At 30.6% G+C, this 21,391-nt stretch overlaps 1 protein-coding gene across 1 annotated transcript in view; it reads right to left on the bottom strand.

Annotated features, from left to right (window-relative positions):
* The window catches only part of LOC106645104 (uncharacterized), a 368,821-nt gene extending 347,673 nt beyond the window's left edge, over positions 1 to 21,148 (bottom strand). The window contains exon 1 of the mRNA XM_089598080.1: positions 20,860 to 21,148. Within this exon, the coding sequence (XP_089454206.1) occupies positions 20,860 to 21,148 (289 nt within the window). The remainder of the gene's footprint in view (positions 1 to 20,859) is intronic.
* Between the last annotated feature and the right edge of the window lie 243 nt (positions 21,149 to 21,391).

Here is a 21,391-nt window from a genome sequence, read left to right on the forward strand (position 1 = left end):
TTGCACTTTCAAGACTTACAAAAACATTTCGTAGTCTGCATATGCTTAAATGAGCAAAAAAGTATTGACAAAGCTTGTGCCCGAAATGTTGTTTTCAGCAGTACTAGCTGTAATGATTTAAATTTATAACTCTTTCCAGATAAGTTTAAACAGCTGCTCAATGTGTAATAGTTGCCAAGGAGTTTGTGATTGCATGTAAACAAAGAATTAAAGTGTCAAGAGCAAATCGTTAAAGGCAGATCCTTAATCTGTAGAATATATGCTTACCATACCCTTATGAGCAATGCAAATACGTCTAACATTTCAATCAAATTTTGCTATGGATTTGTTAAAGTAAACACTCGTGCAACACGTATTTTGAAGCACAGCTATGTTTATCAACTTAAAAAGCATCGACTTTGAACAGGATAAAATTAACTTTTTTTAAAGCTATTTAAATTAATGTAAGCAACAAACTATGAAAGGTGAATGATTACTTCTGAATTCTAGATTTTTTGCTGTGAAAGTGCTTTTTTTAATGATTTTTCTTTTAATACAAATGACTTTATTTATTTTAGCCTTGGTACTTATTACGTGCAATTAATTGTCATTTGGTAAAGCAAAAGGATATTATTCAGAAGCACATACGATCCTAGACCAAACTCCTTTCACCCGATGCACAGCAGCGATGTAACCAAAATCATCATTTACACTTTCTAAAGCTGTGAAAGTATTTCGTAGTCTGCATGTATTAATCAGCCCAAAATATTGTCAGGGCTTATCCCTCAAAAGCTGATTTATACAGTCTTAGCTGTGATAACTAAAATATTTGGCTCCTTCCAGATAAGCTCAAACACCAGAGTTCAGGATGAACGTTGAGCAGGCTATAATTAATTTTTTAAAAGCTATTGAAAATAATTACAGTAAAAAATTATTAAAAGCTTATACCTACTGTTAAACTAATAAATTTTAGCTATACAAGTGAACATATACATAGTATAATTAGACATGCACCTTTTATGCCTGTCACTAGGGGCTTTAAAGCTCCTTTTCATAACTAGAAATAAGATAAATAATTAGTTAAAGGTATGAATACATTCTTCGTTCTCTTTTATTTTGTACATAAGTATTATACGAAATAAGAAATATTTTATGACCATATACTTTGTACCTGGGTTTACTGATCTTATTTACATTTTACCTTTTATTCAAAAATTGAAAGCTTTTTAATATTAAAAACAACTTGTGCTTTCTGAAGCTTTTTTTAAAATATCATTTAATATCACTTATTTTATTACAATATTTTCCTTGGAAAATTTTTTTTCTATCTGCCTAGAACAATAAATCCTGTATTTTTAATGGTTAATACGTGTCATATGAGAAATATAAATAAACTAGCAGCCTCCCGTCTCGGCTTCGCCCGAGACTTACTAAATGGAACATAGAACGTAGTGTGTTGACATGCAATGTGAAACGTTTCCAGTTAGAAATTGTACATTTATTCCTGATACCTCTCAGAACAAAAATTTTATTACGAAAAACACATTTGTTCGCAATTCACATAGCTTATTTGGTCAAATAATAAGTTGTAAAAATTAAAAAAATATAATTATGCTGAAAAGTACCGTGCGTTCCTTATGCCATAAAATAATCGTTGGACATAAGGAACGGTTGATTATCACTTTCTCCCGTGTAATTTTCGAAAAGGGCTATTTTTTTAAGATGTTAAGGTTTTAAACTTCCAAAAATATGTATTGAAAAAAAATTTTTTTTCTCTTATCTTAACATTTTTTATGGTCACGAAAATACAAATATATTTTTATTTTATTTAAGAACCTGAATTAAGATCTCTAAAGATTTAAGAGATTACTGTGAGGGTAAAATAAAAAGCTAATCTCTCACGTAATGGATTCTTTGTTTGTCGATTTTGAGGCTTCTGTTGCAATCTCGATAAATTTTCTGCGTCAGTTTCTTGACGCCTAAAATTGTATTCATGAGATACATTTGAAGTTCTCCTTCCAACTCACCCTCTTGTGACTTTTGTGACCCCTAAAGGCTATTGTCTGTCAATTTTGTTAAGTTTTAATATGTTTGTTGGCAAGGAAGTTCGACATCCGATTGCCCTGAAAAAGACCGGTGAGTTTTTCAAGTAAACTCTTTCTTGACTAAAACTTACATCAAATGTGACTGCCTGTATTCCTCAGGATAATCTTCTCTGGCTGGCTGTTGAAGTCCCAGACTGGAGTAAAATTACAAAGTCCGAAGCTTTGGAGCTAGTTGTAAGGATCTTTCCCAAGGTCTCCTGGCATATTGTCGATGACGTTGGTGTCTAAAGCACCATTTTTTTGTAGACTCAGTTGTTTTGATGATCTAAGGTGGAGAGATTAGTAGAAATTAGTTTGTGATGCTTGCCCGTTGGAGACTCTGGTTGGCTCAAGTTTTTTTTTCCTTCATAGCTATTAGGTTCGCCCAGCGCAGACCTTCGGGAGGATCGGTGATTCCCGGTTACATGCTTAGAGTCAAGGGGGTAATATAGGGTTGTCGGTCAGAGGGATTCCCAGCCTTGCGACGAACAACTCTGCTCGTGATGTCTGACAGTGAATGACTGACTTGATTTGATAGTGGCCGGCTTTACGTAGTCTTTTAGTCGACGTATAATGTTTCCAGAAATGATAGTAAAAATGTATTTGTTGGCGAGGTAGTTGAAACTTAGGTTGCCATTAAAAAAACTGATGAGATTGAAGGTTAAGTAATAAACGTAAATACTTACATTGACGCTGAAAAAGGCGAGTGATGAAATTTCTAGTTATTACTTATTATTATGCTTGATGATGAAGAGCCAGCTGTGGGTAGCTTGACTCTTACCCTCGGAGTCCCTGTGTACGGAGACTGTACATGAGAGAGATATGCCGCTGATCACAATATATCTCGTCTTCAGGTCGTTCCCCAGATAACCAACCGCTCATTGTTAGTTGGAAAAGTGGGCCTGGAAAATACCTTCTCTGTGGGTATGCCATTGATACGATCACGAAGAAGTTGGCAGTTGTGGCTGCCCGTACTCTTTAGGGCTGTCTTCCCTGGCTTATATTTGTAGTAAGAAGTTCTCTGACGGCACCAGGACAGATTGTGGTACGGCCACATGACTCTAAAGTGTCGGAGCAGGATGTGATCTGGCTAGAAATGTCACTTGGTATTCCGCTGGAGACGTTATCGGTTAGAATAAATTTTTCATTAGTGGCACTCATCACTCCTAAGGGTTGCAGATGAAAGTAAAGACCTAGATCACTTCCCCTTCGGAGAAGAGCGTCATCGATAACCAGGATGCCCAGCTGCACGTCTATCAGCTACATTCTCAATGCAGCTCAATGAACTGCCAAAAAACCTTGCATCTCAAATTTGTCATCCTTTATGAAGAAGAAGCACAAAATTCACACCACTATTAGCAGAAGCTGTTAATTATTTTGTATCAAGCCACTGGAAACATTGCTCAAAAATTAAACTGCCAAGGTTAGTACCATATGTCTTAATGTTTTGACTTGTAAGCAAAGTTATTCTCTTTCTTTCCTACAACTCTTTAAAAATATAATAAAAACCTTTTTATCATTAATTAAGATGCACTGTATGCTTTGATTTACTTGTTATCATCTGGTATCCATACAAACATTAACAAACTTTTTTTAACTTGTTAGTGTGACACCAATTTTATCTAATGACTGATTGAAATTGCTTCTATAAGGAACATGAATGTCTTGCTTATAAAAATCCTTGATGTAATTTGTTAGATACCAAACAAACTTTATAAAGTTTCTTTTTCATAATCGAATAAGTACATTTATGAGTTTTAATGGTTTTGGTATAATGCAGAGAGAAATCAGAGAAACTTTAAAAATGGCTTTTTAGTATCTGGAAATTGTGTAATTTTTTTAATACTTTCCAACACATGATTTTTGATTTGTGTTGCGATGAAGCTTAAAGTCCTTTAACGTGAGCTCTAATTTTATACAGAAATAGTAACATTTATTAGTTTAAGTATAAATAAAATAAAAAGTACATGTTTACTTCCTCATAATAAAAATCAATAAAGTCCAGATTTCATACCATAGTAGAATTAATCTCTTAACTATTTCATACTGTTAGTAAATCTTGTCTTAAGTATCATTACAATTAATTGATATTTTATCAATAGCTATTTAATGGTTATTATTATTTATTATTACTTTTTTTTTCGAAATTTTCAATAAATTAAATATATAATTTTTAATAATAATTATGGTTATTACCATAAGAACTTACCTGTAAAAAAGTTTGTAACCAATTTAGTTGAGTCTGTTCTTTTATCTGACGACTAAGAGTGATTGTCTTAGGAAGTGTACATATTTGATAGATTTATTCGGTTTTGACTCTTATGAATGAAACGGCACTTTTTAGATCCATACTTACTTCCGTGTCTTTTTGTATTATAGTTGTAAGTAGCTTTATTATTTTTTAGTTATTAAGTTAACTGTAAGTCAATTAATTCTTAGGCAAGTACTTGCCGTAGATGACGAACTAATTTATGATTTATTTTGTATGATAGTTAAATTATCTCTTGATTTATCCATGGGTTAGCATTTTCCGCCGAAGTTTAGTGCTACTGTTTTTTAGTTATACATATGCAATGACCACAACAATTTTTTGGCGAGTAAGTGCTAGCGATGAATAGCTTTATCAATTTTCAATTAAGTTTATTTACTGTATTAGTTCTTCGGTGAACGAGTGCAGGTACCTAAGGTAAAGTACCCTCTATTCGGACACATACTTTAAGGTAATCCACTATTTCTAAATTCACAAAGAAATTAGCTGTTTTTGCGAAAAAGGTGGTTGACATATAGATAATAAAGTAATTTTTCTGTCACTTAAAAAAAAAAAAAGTTCTTTGTGACTGTGTAATCATTGTTTAAAATAATTATAAAGATTCAGTCTCAAAACCCCGATATTCGGACAATGCATTTCTAAATAGTCCGAATATAGGTCCCGTTACGACGTAGGGACCATAATCCGGACAGTCGTGAACATTGAGAAAATGAGGTTATGGCAGATCTTTATATACAGTTATATTTTACTTTAATGGCTTTAATTTGTTGAACAAATGCAAAAAAGAAATTATTATTGTATTTAACTACATAGTATAACCATTTCTTTGCACTCGTAAGCAAGTGAATTGCTAGATTATGTGTGTCCGAATATGGGGGACGGTTTGAACCGTAGTATCTAATTTCCGGACAGCAGCCAAACACAAAAAATCTCGATTTGCAAGACAAAACATTTCTTGTAATAAATTATCATATTAAGTCAACGGATGTTGTAACTATCCTAAATCAATCCGATACTGTAGATTACAAATAAATTTTTTCATTCAGAAATTGTAAAAAAATTATGTAATTATTGCTGCTGTCCGGACATAGGTCTGAACAACACTTTTGTCCAAATACAGGGTACTTTACCTTATAATTTTTATTCCAAAAATCATAAAGTAATTTTTAGGCAAGTAAATGTTAGTGGTGAGGAGCCTAACTTTTTTTTTTGTCATCGATATGATAATTTAATTAATTTGTTGGTAAGCAAGCACCTTTCATAAGTAGTTTGACTGCTTTTTCAGTTGTTTCCCAGAAAAAAATTTATAGCTGAAAATATAGCACAAAACTATAGCTAAAGACGTGGCAAAAAATTAAGCTTTATAATGTATATTGAGGCAATATTTAATTACAATTTTAGCTTTACTTTTCCGCTATCTTTTTAAGTGAAAATGTAGCTGTTAATCTACGTAAGCACAACCAGTAAGAAAATTTCATTTGCTTACCCCGTAATGTGCTCAAAAAAAGCGGGCTATGAAGACTTTTGTTGTAATTAATAATTATATGAATTTTAGGGTGAGCAAGTGCATTTAATAAGCTAGATGCTTAACTATTTCTTATTATACATGATAGTTTAATTAATTCTTTCATGAGCAAGTGCCTGTACCGAGTAGCTCAACTGTTTTTTTGTTATCAATGTCAATTAAATCAATTTTTCGGGGAACAAGCGAAGGTAATGATTAGCTTAACTGGTTTTGAGTAATGTTTTATATTTTAAATAATTGTAGGGCACGTTTATTTTAACTGTTTTTTAATTATATACAATAATGAAAATAATTCTCTGGTGAGTAAGTGCCAGTGACAAATACCCCATAGGTTGCAACTCATTTTGAATTAGGTTTATTTATTGAATCAATTCTTTGGCAAACCAGCGCTAGTGCCGAGTAACCCACCTACTTTTTAATTAAAAGATCTTAATTCATGTCTCACGTCTGCCCTAGATAACGAGCTTAAAGAGTTGATACTGGAAACTACATTATATTGTATCAGATTTTAGAGTGGAAAAGCTTATGATTTGACATTTCTCAATAACGATATTTAAAAGAAAAATTTATTTTGTAATTTATTAGCTGTCCAAGAATGAATGTATTGATTATTTATAAGTAATTAGTAGTTAAGCTACTCATTACAGGCGCTTTTTTGACCAAAAATTAGTGTAAATATAATTTATAACTAAAAGATATTTAGGCTTCATAATAATGAGACGAACCATGGGGACTAATCGCACAACGAATAAAAAAATGCTTTATTCTCATGACAATCATTCACTTAGGATAGAAAATAACGAATAAAAAGACAACAGTTGCGTGACAATTAATATTTTAAGATAGGATCGCATGTATAATGGACACATTGCACGAATCGATATATTCTTGAGGTTATCTTTCAACTGCTTTTGACGAAAGGCGTACTTTGTAATCGATTGAGCGCTCGATGGACAGTAAGGAATTTCCGTATACATTCTTAATAGAGTATTTCTCGCTTCGTTACTTCTTTATTTTTGTAATAATTTAATTTATTGCATACTATACATAACGTTTATGTGTAAAGGTAGACAAAGATCAAAAAAGTTTTTTTTGTTGATGATTACTATTCATAAGTATCAGCTCCAATTACATCCAGATATCTCCTTAGATGTAAAAGAGATACTATTTTAGACACAGTTTTTGGGGACGATCCCTTTGTATCAACTTTTTCGTAAATTGTAACGCGGGCACTCATGCTGTGACATTGTATCTTCTCAATATTATCTTTGAAAAATTATATGCTGAAAGCACAACCATGAATTTATATTACGACCATCTAGAAGATTTCATCCAGTTGTCACGTTTTATTTTTACTTTTGACAAATCTTTAGTCTCAATCAGCATTATTAAACTTACTTATCGAAGATCTGCTACACAAAACTAATATATATATGTATGTACTTATATATATATATATATATATATTTATATATATATATATATATATATATATATATATATATATATATATATATATATATATATATATATATATATATATATATATATATATATATATATATATATATATATATATATATATATATATATATATATATATATATATAAGTACATACAACACATACATCTCTAATGAAGGGCTGTAAATAGTGAGTCTAGTGTTAAAAATGTTACATGTGTTTAATAAATAAATACAGAAATAATTCCTATTATATGCTGTATATATATGACATTCATTTCTACAAAATTAAGTATCATACATAAAGTTGAAGCATAGTATGCACAGATCTAGTCTATCATTTGGTAGAAAGTTTGCTGCAATCTGGAGTGAAAAAATTGGTTACAATTTTAACATGTATAATATATTTTTGTACATAAGTCTGAGAAACAAAATATGCATGTTTTTTTAATATCTTCAGATGTAAACAGCAGTAACTTAGCGATAAACATGCGATAAATATTAGGCTTAAACGATAAAGAATATCTGTTACTACGCCATATGATTTCCATATAGTACATGACACGAACACCACAACTATAACTAACTTTTGCAGTTGTCTTCTGGTTTCCGTTACAATTCTTGACTAGTTTTCTACAGAATAAATATTATTTTTTGTATATATCTAGATGATATTTCAATATATTATACAAAGTTCTCGTAACATGTCTTAAAGTTTGAGCTAATGTGTTTCCAGTCATGTATACTTGGGATGATGTGCTCAAGGGTTTTGTTTTTTATATCTACTACGTATAAGTGTTACGTCAGCGCAACGTATTATTTGAGTCTAAGCTTTCGCTTAATAACTCGGGACTGGCACTGGGCGTATAGGTGGGACGCAGGGCTAAAGAGGTAGTTCAACTTAATGTTACGATACTCGCAAAGGGGGCTACGACTGCTTTCACGCGACTAGGACCAACTGCCGTGGCTCGCTTAAGGTTGGTTGATTTTACCAGGAGCGGCGTATCGAAGGATATCCCGTTCGCGATCTAAAAACTGTCAGCACCGTCATGAGTAAGGGTATCGTTTCTCGGCTTTACGTAGGGAAGAGGTGGGTTAGCTTACGATCTGACGTTGACTATGGCGCATAATGGCGTTCGCGCTAAAACACTTGATAGGAAGAAAGAAACTTTGGAAATTTGATAACTTGCCACTTACTTTTATTTAAAAAGGAAAACTCGGTACAGGCGTTGAACCAGCACAGAACTGAAACCACGCTCGAAGAAGATCAAGTAGCAGTAGAGTTGGACTCTGGTTATCAGTTGATCGTTCGAGGGTGACAAACGAAGTTCAACTGTGTCCTTGCTTCGTAGTAGACTAGGTTGTAGCAGAGGCGAACTCTCACTACTCAGTCCACTTGGAAGGGTATCGTTGAATGTCATGTGCCAAACTGAACTGATTCTCCTCTGGGCCTTCGGGCCTTTTTATTGCGAGAAGTGGACCTCGGTCACGCGCTGGCTTGAAAAACGCAGGAAAACTTGCAGGGGGAAGATTTTGAAGAAAAGACAATAGCCGAAAATCTAATTGGCTAGAACCGCTCTAGTTTAGCCACTCAGAAATCTCAGAAATTAGCACATCCCACATCCGGCTTTTTCTCCTTTATGCGTAAAGAGAAGAAAAGGTGGTTCACTTACTCATGCCCTTCCTTTCCCTTTTACATCAAACAGTTACAAGATTTTATCATAACTGAATATTAACGTTAAGATGTTGTATTATTATTATTAACGAATACTAAACATTGTTCACCCATTTAAGCGAGCCCAATGCAAAATGAGCGGTGAAAAGCGCTTAATATTTAGGTTTGATTGAATAGATGTTCAGTACCTCGTGCTATTAATAATAATTTTAGTAGTAGTTAATTTTAAATATAAATAACTATAATAATTGCTAGATTTTTTTTTAGTTACACCTGTATACGTGAGTATTAATCGGACTAATAAATAATTATAAAAGATTAATTAACAACAGCGGTTTCTGTGGTTAAAACACGTACATCTATAGAGACAGTAGTGGGGTGCTCGTCGCGAACTATTATATTGTTAACTTATTTAGACTTACCGATAGGCTCCATTCATTGTTAGTTGTAAGTGTATTTCGAAATGTTAGTAGCATTTCGTCAACCATGGTTTTCTCTGCTTGTCGTAGGAGAGGAAGTCGGCTCAGGGTGCCCTGGGGAATCGGAAATTTCGTTACCCGCGTTGGGGGCGAGAGTGCGGACTCTCTCTTGACATCTCTGCATTGGAAAAAGGGGGAAGTGCCATGGATTTTCCGTTTTCCTTTACTTTTGAAACAGTGACAATTTTTAACAAGATTACAATTTAGGCTATTGCAGTATGTTTATGAAATTTATAACGCGATACAAAAGGGTTGTACAATAAACCATGAGCCTGCAAACATGAATGGTAAAAATCGGATAATTCTCTGAAAGTCAATAAGATTGTTTTCGTAGGTTTATGTAATATTGTTGCTGGCTAATGGTGTAGCATGTACAGGTTGTATTAGCCATATGTAATAATTCTAGCATTTGCTAATATTCTTGCTTAGTCTATGGGTCTTAAGTCTAAGTTATTATAGTTTTTAACATTGCGTCTTTTTAACTTAATTTATGTATACTAGTACCTAATATTTAACCTGAGTGCAGCTGTTCCCCAATAACCTTTTGCATCTGTTAGTTCTTTAAAGTTATTTTATTATTTTACGCTTTAAAAAGTATTTCATTTCACTTCTTTTCCGGTCAGTATGGGCCAGCGTGCATGTATGTGAGTCATGCATGGTCGTAGTACCTTAGCTACGAGCAATCTTGTAGGTGATTAACCTCTTTGCAGATGCACATTTTCCCCTGTGTTTCTTATTATAAAATTGGCACGGTAAGTTTTGAAGAAAGGGGAAAAAAATTAACGTGGGTACACCAATGTTACATGAGCACCAAAGATCTTGTAATGCATACGGCATTAGCAATTTATCTTTGAACTCTGTTTGGATATGATACATCAACCAATTATTATTTTTTGGTGGAATGTCTATCATAGTGAAAAGGATTATTTGAGAAGTTTGTGTTGGAACAAAAAACGTATCTTTCCGCTGCTTTTTTCTTTGCGTGACAAATGTATCTATATATTTACCATAAACGTATCCATCTCTGTTGGTTTTAAATAGTATTTGAAAACCTTTTGAAAATAACTGGAATTCATGATCTTTAGAAAAAAAAATATCACTATTAACTTTTATACGGTTTTTAATAGGATGATATAGCCTAGTCTTGTATCTAACATATGCAAAATTAACACCTTGAGTGTAATACAATCAATAAGAAGATATACCATTTTTTAAAATAAGTATTTCTTGATTAAGAATGTTCTCTTTGAAGCTAAATACTTGATCAGCTAGTGCTTTTCATTCATTTATATCATATTCGCGTAGTTGATGAGCAAATGTACATTCTTGTTTCTTTGTTTTACGTGTGTTGACGGTTTCACAGTCAATTACACGTGGTCTAATTTTATAGAGTTTTTCTTTGTTTAAACGTTCAACTGAATCACTCAATATTTTGCTATCTTCCAATATGACGTAAGAAATGCCTGATGCCTGAGTCTTGCAAGTCTTTTGCGTTAGATTATTCTTGATAATTGAATTATTTGCTGTCATTTCTGAAATTTCCATATTATTTTCTGAGAATCAAGGTAAGTGTACCACATCCTTTACTTCTCTGTTTGCCCTTTTTTTGTAGATAACATCTTGAAAAATTATGTTTAAAATTATTACGTTCAGTTCACTAATTTTATCATTATCGTTGACTTTTCTTTTAATAGAATTTCGTATTGGCTTTCTAATATTGTCAATTAGAGATGATTTCGACCGTAACATTCTCAATACCACCTTTATCTGTCACAAGTTGTGCTGTAAAAAGTATTGTACGCATGGTTATAGAGAGCAAACGGTTTCTCAGTTTTGTTGTTTGATTGTTTAACTTTCTCCATGTTTTTTCGGGCGTGGCATTGGACTGAGGTTTGCTTAGCACTTCAAGTAAAAATTTTGATATGTTTGGAAACAAATAAACGACAGACGATGTATTTTTCAACGATTTGATGTGAATCCAAAATTTATGTACTCGATTTTTCTCTCCTGACGGTACTTCTACATTTAAACTTAATAATCTCTGCTACTCCTCGTTAATACTTTTCATTAACTCTTCATCATTTTCATGTATGATGCACTTATACAAAGGGAACATTTCATCAAAAGTTTCGCATTTTTCATGGAATTCTGAGCTTAAAGCGTTAGTAGAATGTTAAACATTTAAATTTTTGTTCCTATTTACTTCAAATTTAAAGTGTTTTTCTAATTGCAAGCACAACTCTACATAAAACGTCTGGCAATTTTCCTTAAAATCTTTTTTGGAATTTTTATTTGGATCAGAACTATCTAGTATTCTTTCAGTCATTTTACCAAGATTCATGTCATCTAAGTCCTTGTATTTAGTATCATTTAATGAATCAACTTCCAAATTATGAGACTATTTTATAAGATTGTCAATGTATTCATTATTCATGTAAGTTTTTAAAAAGTCCACATACAATTTTTCCACCTCATTTTCAGTTTCAGTTATAATACGATACTAGCCTGAAATATCTCATTTACTCTTGTTAACTTTGATAGCGATAATTCTAAAAAGCTATAGTATGCCTTGGTCATCAGATCATCTAACGCTGTCAATATCTCCTTTGCTTCGAGAAAAGTTTCTCGTTCTGCAGTGTGGTCTGTCAATTTCTCAGTGAATAATTCTTGAAGTGCCTGCCATCTTTGCAAGATTCTCCGAATACAAGAGTGGTAGGACAACCATCTCGTGGTGCATGGTCTTAAAATTTTAAGTGGATCGACGAGATATTTTTTTTGCATTTGAACCCTCTTATTTGTTCGTTTGGCGCTACTTGAAATATAAGTGTACATTAAATTCATTAACTCGATACATTATGTAGGAATTACTTTAAATGCATCCTTGGTGCAAAGATGAACAAGATCACAGGCACATTTTACCGTAATGATATATGGTAACAAATTTGTTAATCTTGATGCTACAGAGTTTTTCTCACCAATCATCTCGTTAGCTTTATCAGATCAAAATCCAATAATATTTTTAATATCAACTAAGTGGTATGCTTCCATAATCTTCTCAAATAAAGTTTCTGCGTTAGCAATGGAAGTTTTTCCCTGATCGTATACTGAAATTAGGTCTCACAAGGTCTCTCGTATTTAATTTTTTTTTTTCATCTGCATATCTGACATTTATGAAAATGTATGATTTCATTAAAACATCCGTCGATTCGTCTACTAAAATTGAAAATTTTGTGGTCCTTAAGATAGCCGTTAGTTTTTTCTTGTGATACGGGGCAAGCACGTTCATTATAATTTCTCTACACTTGAATCGACCTAAAGCTATTTTTTTCAGAAGATCCGAATCAGATATTGTGGATTTAAAAAACTTAACTTTTTTTTCCGTTTTTAGAAAAGACACATCAAGTGCAGCACACATTGTATATATTCTGATTTTTGCTTTCGCAGTTCTTTTGAAGATGCGCTACACTTTTAAGGTGTTTATCTACAACAATAGTTTGTAAAGATACTTCTACGCTACACTTGACACATTCAGCTCTAGTTTTATCTGCACAGTGGACAATCATAGCATCATACATCATTAACCACTTTTCATAGAAAGCATTTTGAGGATTCATGCTTTGCTTTATAAATTCAATGAGTCGAGTTTTGTTTTCTTCTTCTTTGTTATCGTTAACAAAAGTGCGACACAGAGGTGGTGCTCCAAAAAGCATTGCATAAATAACTTAATAAATGTTGAAATCGATGAAGAGAAAGAGCACGCACATGTAGTATAAAACCCAAGCGAATGATTTTCTTCCAACCACGAACAATGTTTGTGAAGTTTTTCCATTCTGGATTAAACTTGGCCACGATAACTATCAGGAACTAACAAATCTCTTTTAATAAGAATCTGTATCTGTTTAAAAGTATATGTAAACATTTAGTAGTAGTACGTTTTAATAATTTAAATATTTGTTAATTGCTAATTTAAATCACCGCAAACATTACTAATGCTGTGAAATATCAGAGAGGTTAGTTTTTAATAAATTGTCTATTGTTTATTTAGAAACTTTAGACAAATCTTATTTGACTTTCAGGATTTCCCGGAGTACTAGCACCCTAAAAATAAATTATTAAAGCTTAGAAAAATTGTCTACAAAAAAATATACTAGTGTTTAGTAGGTGAAAATTTTTAATGTAATTTTTATTTACTACCAATTTATCAAATTTTTAATACCAGATAATATCATTAGATATATATACAAACATTTATGATAATACTTAAACAGGTTCCTAGTGCGAAGTTAAGTATATGACACCTCTGTACCTGCTGATTAAAAAAAATCTTACTACATTAGTAATACCAAACCATTGCTTTTGGCTTATTACAGTTTAAATTAGTAAAAAAAAATTATAGCTTATTAACTACATTAAGTGGTTTGTTATTATTCAAAGTTTTGTTTATTCTATTTCTGGTGTAAAAAGACAACTCAGTTGATGAGCTTCAAATGCAAATCACCTGCTGATGATGATGATAATTATTTGCTGATAATCACATGATTATCACCTGATCATTAGCTGATTATTACCTGATATGTGGTGAGTTAAAATCTGCTGATTGTTAGGTGAATATTATGTGAATATTGCATGAGGTTTGCTCAATAACCTTTAAGCTCCCCAATCAAAAATGTTCAGATCTTAATATTACTGAAAAATCCTAACGTTAAGAACTTAGCTTTAAACCCTTAACTCTTGGATATGTTCCCAGCAGAAACAGATAGAGGATAATTAGTTTTTTTTCTTACTTTTCCATTTAATACAGGAATATATATATCATACAAAAGTTAATCAACAAAGAAATCTATCTTTTGATTATTTGTTTATCTTTAATAAAAATCTCTAACCAACAAAAGAACGGCTGGAACCCTAAAACTAAAACAACAAAAATTTAGGAAGCTCTTGGTCTTGTATATTATGGATTGATCAAATTTTTATACTTCATTTTTCATCCTATATAGTTTTTGAAGATAACAAATCACTATTTAACCTTACTTTTTCTGAAATCACCAGAACGTGAGCAGATAAATGGATAAATTTTTTTCATTTTCTCCATTATTCATGTAAAATGACGTACAAGTATCGGAAAGACAAGAAATTGGGTTCCTACTTGCACATTTATATTATACTTTAATAACTTCGTGAACTCAAATAGTAATACCTAAATAAGTGTATTTTTTTCTCCCATATCACGTAATGTGAAAAAATCACTAAGAAGATCTCACAGTTAAAGACTGATCTACGAAACAGGATAGTCAGTACAGCTTGTATTCGGATAAATTTTCTTTTGATAGTAACGAAATTGAAAAAAAGTTAGTAAGAATAATGTGTAGACTATACCATAAACGAAAATTATTTTTTTTTTACATTATCTGTATAGGTTTTTCAGCGTTTTGATGTATGCGCTTGCGTATTTAGTTACATCTTTCTTTTTAAATATTTTTTAAAATAAGTAAATAAATTATTACTGTTGTTGAATACTACAGGAATTCCAATTTATTCTTACTCTTAAAAAAAAAATTATGCTCACAGCCAGCCTTGTCAACTTTCTTTATTTTTATTTCCTAGTCATTAAAAATTATACAATAATTTATACGAGGTAAAGAAATACGTACTTCTTGTGAAATTGCATCAAAATACTGTGTTTTGTGGGTATTCATGTATCTTAACTTTGTAAAAAATATGCAAACTTGCCTCATTGGCTAACTTTACTTAACATTTTTAACAACTATATTATTTTTTCACAGGTAACTGTTAGCAAATAAGAACATGTATTACGCTGATTTGGCATAGATTGTTCATTTTCTAAATAAATCAGTAGCTTAACAGAAGGATACATTCATTGTTAATTTAGTGTTTTTAGAAAATATTGTAATTAAGTCATCAAATAAAAGTAAATACATTACAGTCAGGCATATTGAGTTACTTAAGACTACTAGCATGAAATAGAGATTGAGTATACTATTAATTAACGGGAGAGTGTACAGAATTACTCAGGATAAAATGCTCAAATTGTAAATTATTTAAATTTTTAAGCAGTTGTATCATTAGTACCGCAAAAAGTCAGTATTTTATTGATAAGTCTGCCTCTTCTTTGTCTATTTTTGGCTTAACAATAAAGAAAGCTGTAAGATGAAAAACTGTTACGTCCGACTTATTAATATTTCTAAAATATCCATGAAGTAAGAATTCCATACAAAATTTGTAGGAAAAGATTTTAGTTTCAGGCAATTTTCTTATTTATCTTTACTACTGTCGTTAATAAGATTATTTAAAATAAAATTTCGCCCTTTATGTGTCAGTGCTGGCAAGTTATCAAAAAAATGGAATTCAATAATAATTTTTAGATAATTCTTACATTCCCTGGGCTTCTAAGAATTTTATTTCTAAATCTATATTAAGTATTGAAGAAATGTCAAAAAAAGTTTGCATATATCTATTTGTGTTTTCAAAATTTTCATACAATTAACGTTTAATTCATGTTTTTCAATACATTCTGATTTTTGTGTCGTTTCAAAATTTTTTCTTATTTCTGCTGAAAATAAGAAAGCAAACCAAAAAAAAATGTAGCGTTTTATGTGTTTGTGGTAGCAAGGTTTTAAAAAAATATGGTTAAGATCGATTCTTAGGTTAGGGTTTAAGTTTTTGGCATTCTTAGTATGTTATCCTAATTCTATATCTAAAACCAAAAAAATCAGGAAAAAAATTTTTTTCAGCTGCTTGCGTTTGTGATAAATGCATAAAACTGCTATTTAATGAAGATTTTAAGCTGAGATTTTTATATCTGGGCTTTTTGAAAATTTTTGTTGATTTAAATAATATATAAGGATGTAAATAAAAAAATCAGCTTTTTATCTCTTTGTATTGGCGAGATATCCAAGCATTAACATTTTAAGACTAATTTATGAGTTAGGTTTTAATATCATGACCTTCTAAATACGTTTTTATAATGTTATACTAAATATCAATAATATTTAAAAAATCATGATTCGAAATGTTCGCATTGGCAAAACGTATAAAATTTTAGAGGTTAGGTTCTGGTCCTTGACCTTTTTTAAACGTTTAACACATTCGTGAAATATATTTTAAAGAGAATAAAGAAACAAATCAGCTGTTTATGTCTTTGTCCAGGCATAATATCCTTGAACTCACAGTTTAATGATAATTTTCACATTAGCTTTTGATGTTATGACCTTCTAGTATGTTTTTAAAATTTACTACGCACTAACCAAATGATGTAAAAAATTATGCTTCTACATTTTTCTGTTTATAAGAAGTTTATTAAATCAACATTCAACTAAAATTGGAGGTTAGGTGTTAAGAGTTTTTTAAACTTTTTGTATAAAAATATAATAAACTTTAAATTAAGTAAAAAGAAGAGTTAGTTTTTCATCCCTTTGAATGAACGAAATATGAAAAAAAATTCGTGTTTAATGCTACCTTTTTTGTTAGGTTTTGTTTTTTTTGCTTCAGCAGTATTTTTCCACAAACAAGAATGAAATAATAAAGAAAATGAAAAAAAAAACTTCTATCTGGTTTTTTTCTCAAGGTATTAGATTTCCAAAAAAAACCAAATCCGACCATTGTGTGATATCGGGAACCGGCAACTTTTTGCGTAGTGGTTAAGAAAATGTCACTTTCCGGACGAGAGGGCAGAAAAAAGTGATACATGTATACAGCATCCATTTTTTTAAAAGTTTTGGCACACAGTGACAAAAAAAAATGGGATCCATAATAATTCTTTGGCAAGCTTTAATTAGTTAAAACTGTTGTTTCAGTTTGAGAAAAATATAATCGTTCAAAGGTATAATTAAATAACAAAAAACTTTTTATACAGGTAAGTTTTCATGGTCATAACTATAATTGTTGACAAAAATTATTTATTTAATTTATTGAAGATTTTAGAAAAAAAATAAATAAATAATAATAACCATTGCATAGCTATTAATTAAATATTAAATAATTGTAATAATACTTAAGAGAAGATTTACTAACAGCATAAAATAGTTAAAAGATCAATGTTACTATGGTATAAGATCTGGACTTCATCAATTTTTATCACAACAAAGTATACATGTATTTTTTATTTTGTTTGTACATAAATTTATAAATCATACTATTTCTGTATGATACAAGAGCTTATGTTAAAGGACTGTAAGCTCCATTGCTATACAAATCAAAAATCATGTGTAAAAGCTATTTAAAAAATTTCACGATTTCAAGATACTAACAAGCCATTTTGAAAGTTTCTCTGATTTCTCTTTGCATTATACAAAAACCATTAAAACTCTTAAATGTACTTATTCGAATACGAAAAAGAAACTTTATTAAGTTCGTTTGACATCTAACAAATTATATCAAAGATCTTTATAAGCAAGACATTTATGTTATTTTTAGAAGCAATTTCAATCAGTCATTAGATTAAATTGGTGTCACACTATCAAGTCAAAAAAAGTTTGTTAATATTTGTATGGATAACAGATGATAACAAGTAAATCAAAGCATACAGCGCATCTTAATTAATGATGAAAAGGTTTTTATTATATTTTAAAGAGATGTGGAAAAAATAGAGAATATCTTTGTTTACCAGTCAAAAAATTAGGACATGTGGTACTTACCTTGGCAGTTTAATTTTTGAGCGATGATCCAGTGGCTTGATACAAAGTAATTAACAGCTTCTTTCAATAGTAGTGTGAATTTTGTCCTTCTTGTTCATAAAGGATGACAAATTTGAGATGCAAGGTTTTTTGCTGATGTATGTCAATAACAAGCGGTTATAATACAAAAAGACACAGAAGTAAGCATGGCTCTACAAAGAACCGTTTTAATTATAAGAGTCAAAACCAAATAAATATATCAATTATGTTAACTTACTGAGATAACAACAATTTTGCAATCACTCCTAGTCATCAGTACAAAAAACAGACTCTACCAAATAGGTTACAAACTTAAGGAAAAAATAAAAACAGTTTATTGGCTGATTCCTATGCAGAAGTTTTTCAAACAAAAACGCGGGAATTGGGACAGAAATAGAGCATGGTGTTCTTAGGATTAAAATAAAAATGATAGCTCTGTAACGTACTGAAACGAATAGCTTATTAGGTGAAGTAGTTTTTGAAGGCACTAGTCGGTTTTATAATTTTTTTTTGGTTTTTTTTTTTTTTTTAATTTAAAAATGGTTCAATGTGGTAGAGTGTTACAAGTTGTAAATAATTTAAAGATATTACGCTTGTTACTTAAAAAAAAAAGCAGACTATCTTAAAAATCTGCTTTGACATAAAAGATAAAAATAAAAATATTTATAAACTTATACTTAGAAGTAGACGCCAAAACTTTGTTCAATCGCTAAATGTCTTCCTTGTAACTTAAATATATAATATATATCTAGATGCATGATTTGCGTATCAAAACATTGAATGCTGACATTTCTTTACTTAATTGTCCAATATTTTACCACAGAATGATGGCTCGAAGAAACAGGGCAAACTTTTATTTATTAATGTTGTTTTATTTATTCTTATTCATTTTATTTATTACTTGAATCAATTTAAAAAGCTTTTAAAAAAATTAACTATTGCCTGTTCAAAGTTATTCCTTTTCAACTTGATAAACATAGCTGTGCTTTGAAATTTGTATTGTAGCTGTGTTTACTTCAACAAATCCATAGCAAAATTCGATCCAAAGGTTAGACGTAGTTAAATTGCTTATCAAGGTGAAGTAACCATTCTGCATACTTAGGATCTGCCATGAAAGATTTGCTCCCGGTACTTCAATTCTCTGTATACATGTAAGCATGAAACACTCCTTGACAACTAGTACACATTGAGCAGGTGTTTGAACTCATGTGAAGGAAGCCAACTATTTCAGTTATCACAGCTAAGACTGTAAAAACTAGTTCTGAACTTGAGTAGAAAACTATTTTTGCAAAACTTACAGCTCATCGCTTGCTATTGTTATCAATTCTTATGCAGAATAGGCCAAATACGATACACTTGTTTTGTTTAAGTTTCTTGTTTATGATTTTTATCACTTCTCACAAAATAATAGTTCCAATGAATCAAAGATGATTTTTGTGCCTTTCAATTAAAGTATAGAAGACTCTCATTCTCTATGAGACATTGAACAGCAAATAAAAGTTTGAAACTCGCAATTCTTAAATATCTAAATCATGTCACTTTTTCATAAAACTGGGGTTGCAACAATGGTTGTAGCATTGCTGTTACTTTTTTTTGTTTTGATAATTTCAGGAAGCTTCTCTTAGAGTTTGACAAAATGACATAGTTTTTAATTTTCATCTTCGTATTTGATTTAACAATAGAAGAATTTTCACGACTCTCAAATGCTCATTTTCTGTTGAGAGTCATTAATTATAAACTGTGATAGTCCAAACTTTTTTACAGAAAAAATAGTTTTCATAAATAAATTTGAAATTCGCAGTATTTAGTTCAAAGTTATTTTGTAATAATAAGCAAGATCACACATTTTGATTATTTACTAGGATGGATATTGTTTAGTTTTTTTTTTTTAATGTACCAGTCTGATGATTACTTATTAGAGTTAATTACCTTCAATCATTTTTATTTAATTTTGTGATTGTGTGCCTGTTTTCAAAACAAAGGATTAAGCAGTACAGTTACAAATACAGCATCAAGTTTTCTTGTTATATAACATACTCAAAAGTCTTATTACTCCTCATTTGATTATTATCTAAACGCCACTAACACTTATCACTGCGAAATCTGTGATAGACTTTAAATCTGTAGGTCTCTCAGTTAATATAACTTTTTACAAAATAAGATCTAAGAAACTCGTACCAACTAATAAAATAAAAAATTCTAGATTCTACAGTCGAACTTCATTATTTTAATAACTTAAATTTTATCTTGCAAATTATTATTTTGATAGTGTCACAAAAAATTTTTTGTTAGAATTTATTCAGCAAAAAAGTAAATATTGGAAACTGTTTAAGATTTTTAAAACACTTATTTGCTATCAGTATAAATATGGTTGTTTCTGAATTTCATTTTATTTAAACTACCTACTTCAAAAGTAAGAATGTTTTAGTACAAAATAAACTTACTGACTTTGCATGTAATTGAGTACTTAAAATTATATTTTCAATAATTTTCATACAAACGTAAGAATTTTCAAACATTTACCTAGTTAAAAAGTAAGTCCATCCCGCTTTTTATTCCATAATGCGGTTGCTTTCTGACTAATTAAAAAAAAATGCTTTTAATGGAAAGTATAAATAATATTTGTTTAAACTCCTTACATCATAATGTGTAACATATTTTCATATGAATTAAACTGTCAGTCTGCAATTAATCATAAAACACACATAACTTACCAGCATATACTGCTGCATTTAGAACACCCTTTTGAAAAAGAGTTAGATGGAGATCACACTCCGCAGATGGAATTATCATTGACGTAGTTGAAGTATCAAAACCAGATGCCCATGTTGCGGGAATCACGGCCAAGTACAAGAGATAGTGGAATTTTCCATATCCAGTTGCTGAAACAGCAGCTTCGAAGTCAGCTTCTTTTGTTGATGTTTCATTGTTAGAACCTATTAATTTGATTTTTATATAGTGGTTATAACAAAACTTCTCAAAAGCAGTATATTTATTAAGCATTTAGGTCATGTGACATTTGATTATGAGTGCCTGATAAACAACATGATATTTCTGACTCTTATGCACATAAAAGTTATAATTTTACTTCTTATATGAAAAGTTTTATACAAAAGTCGGTATAAAAATTGTATCATGTAGCGTTAAGTTAAGTTATTGAAATGATGCTATTATAAAATTGTAAATTACTGGTGTTGCTATTAAAAATATTAAATAACAATTACACTTCACTAATTCTTTACTAAA

The sequence above is a fragment of the Copidosoma floridanum genome, unplaced genomic scaffold (assembly GCF_036245765.1).
Source record: "Copidosoma floridanum isolate Cflo_tuat_1 unplaced genomic scaffold, Cflo_Japanese_pri ptg000005l, whole genome shotgun sequence".
NCBI lineage: Eukaryota > Metazoa > Arthropoda > Insecta > Hymenoptera > Encyrtidae > Copidosoma > Copidosoma floridanum.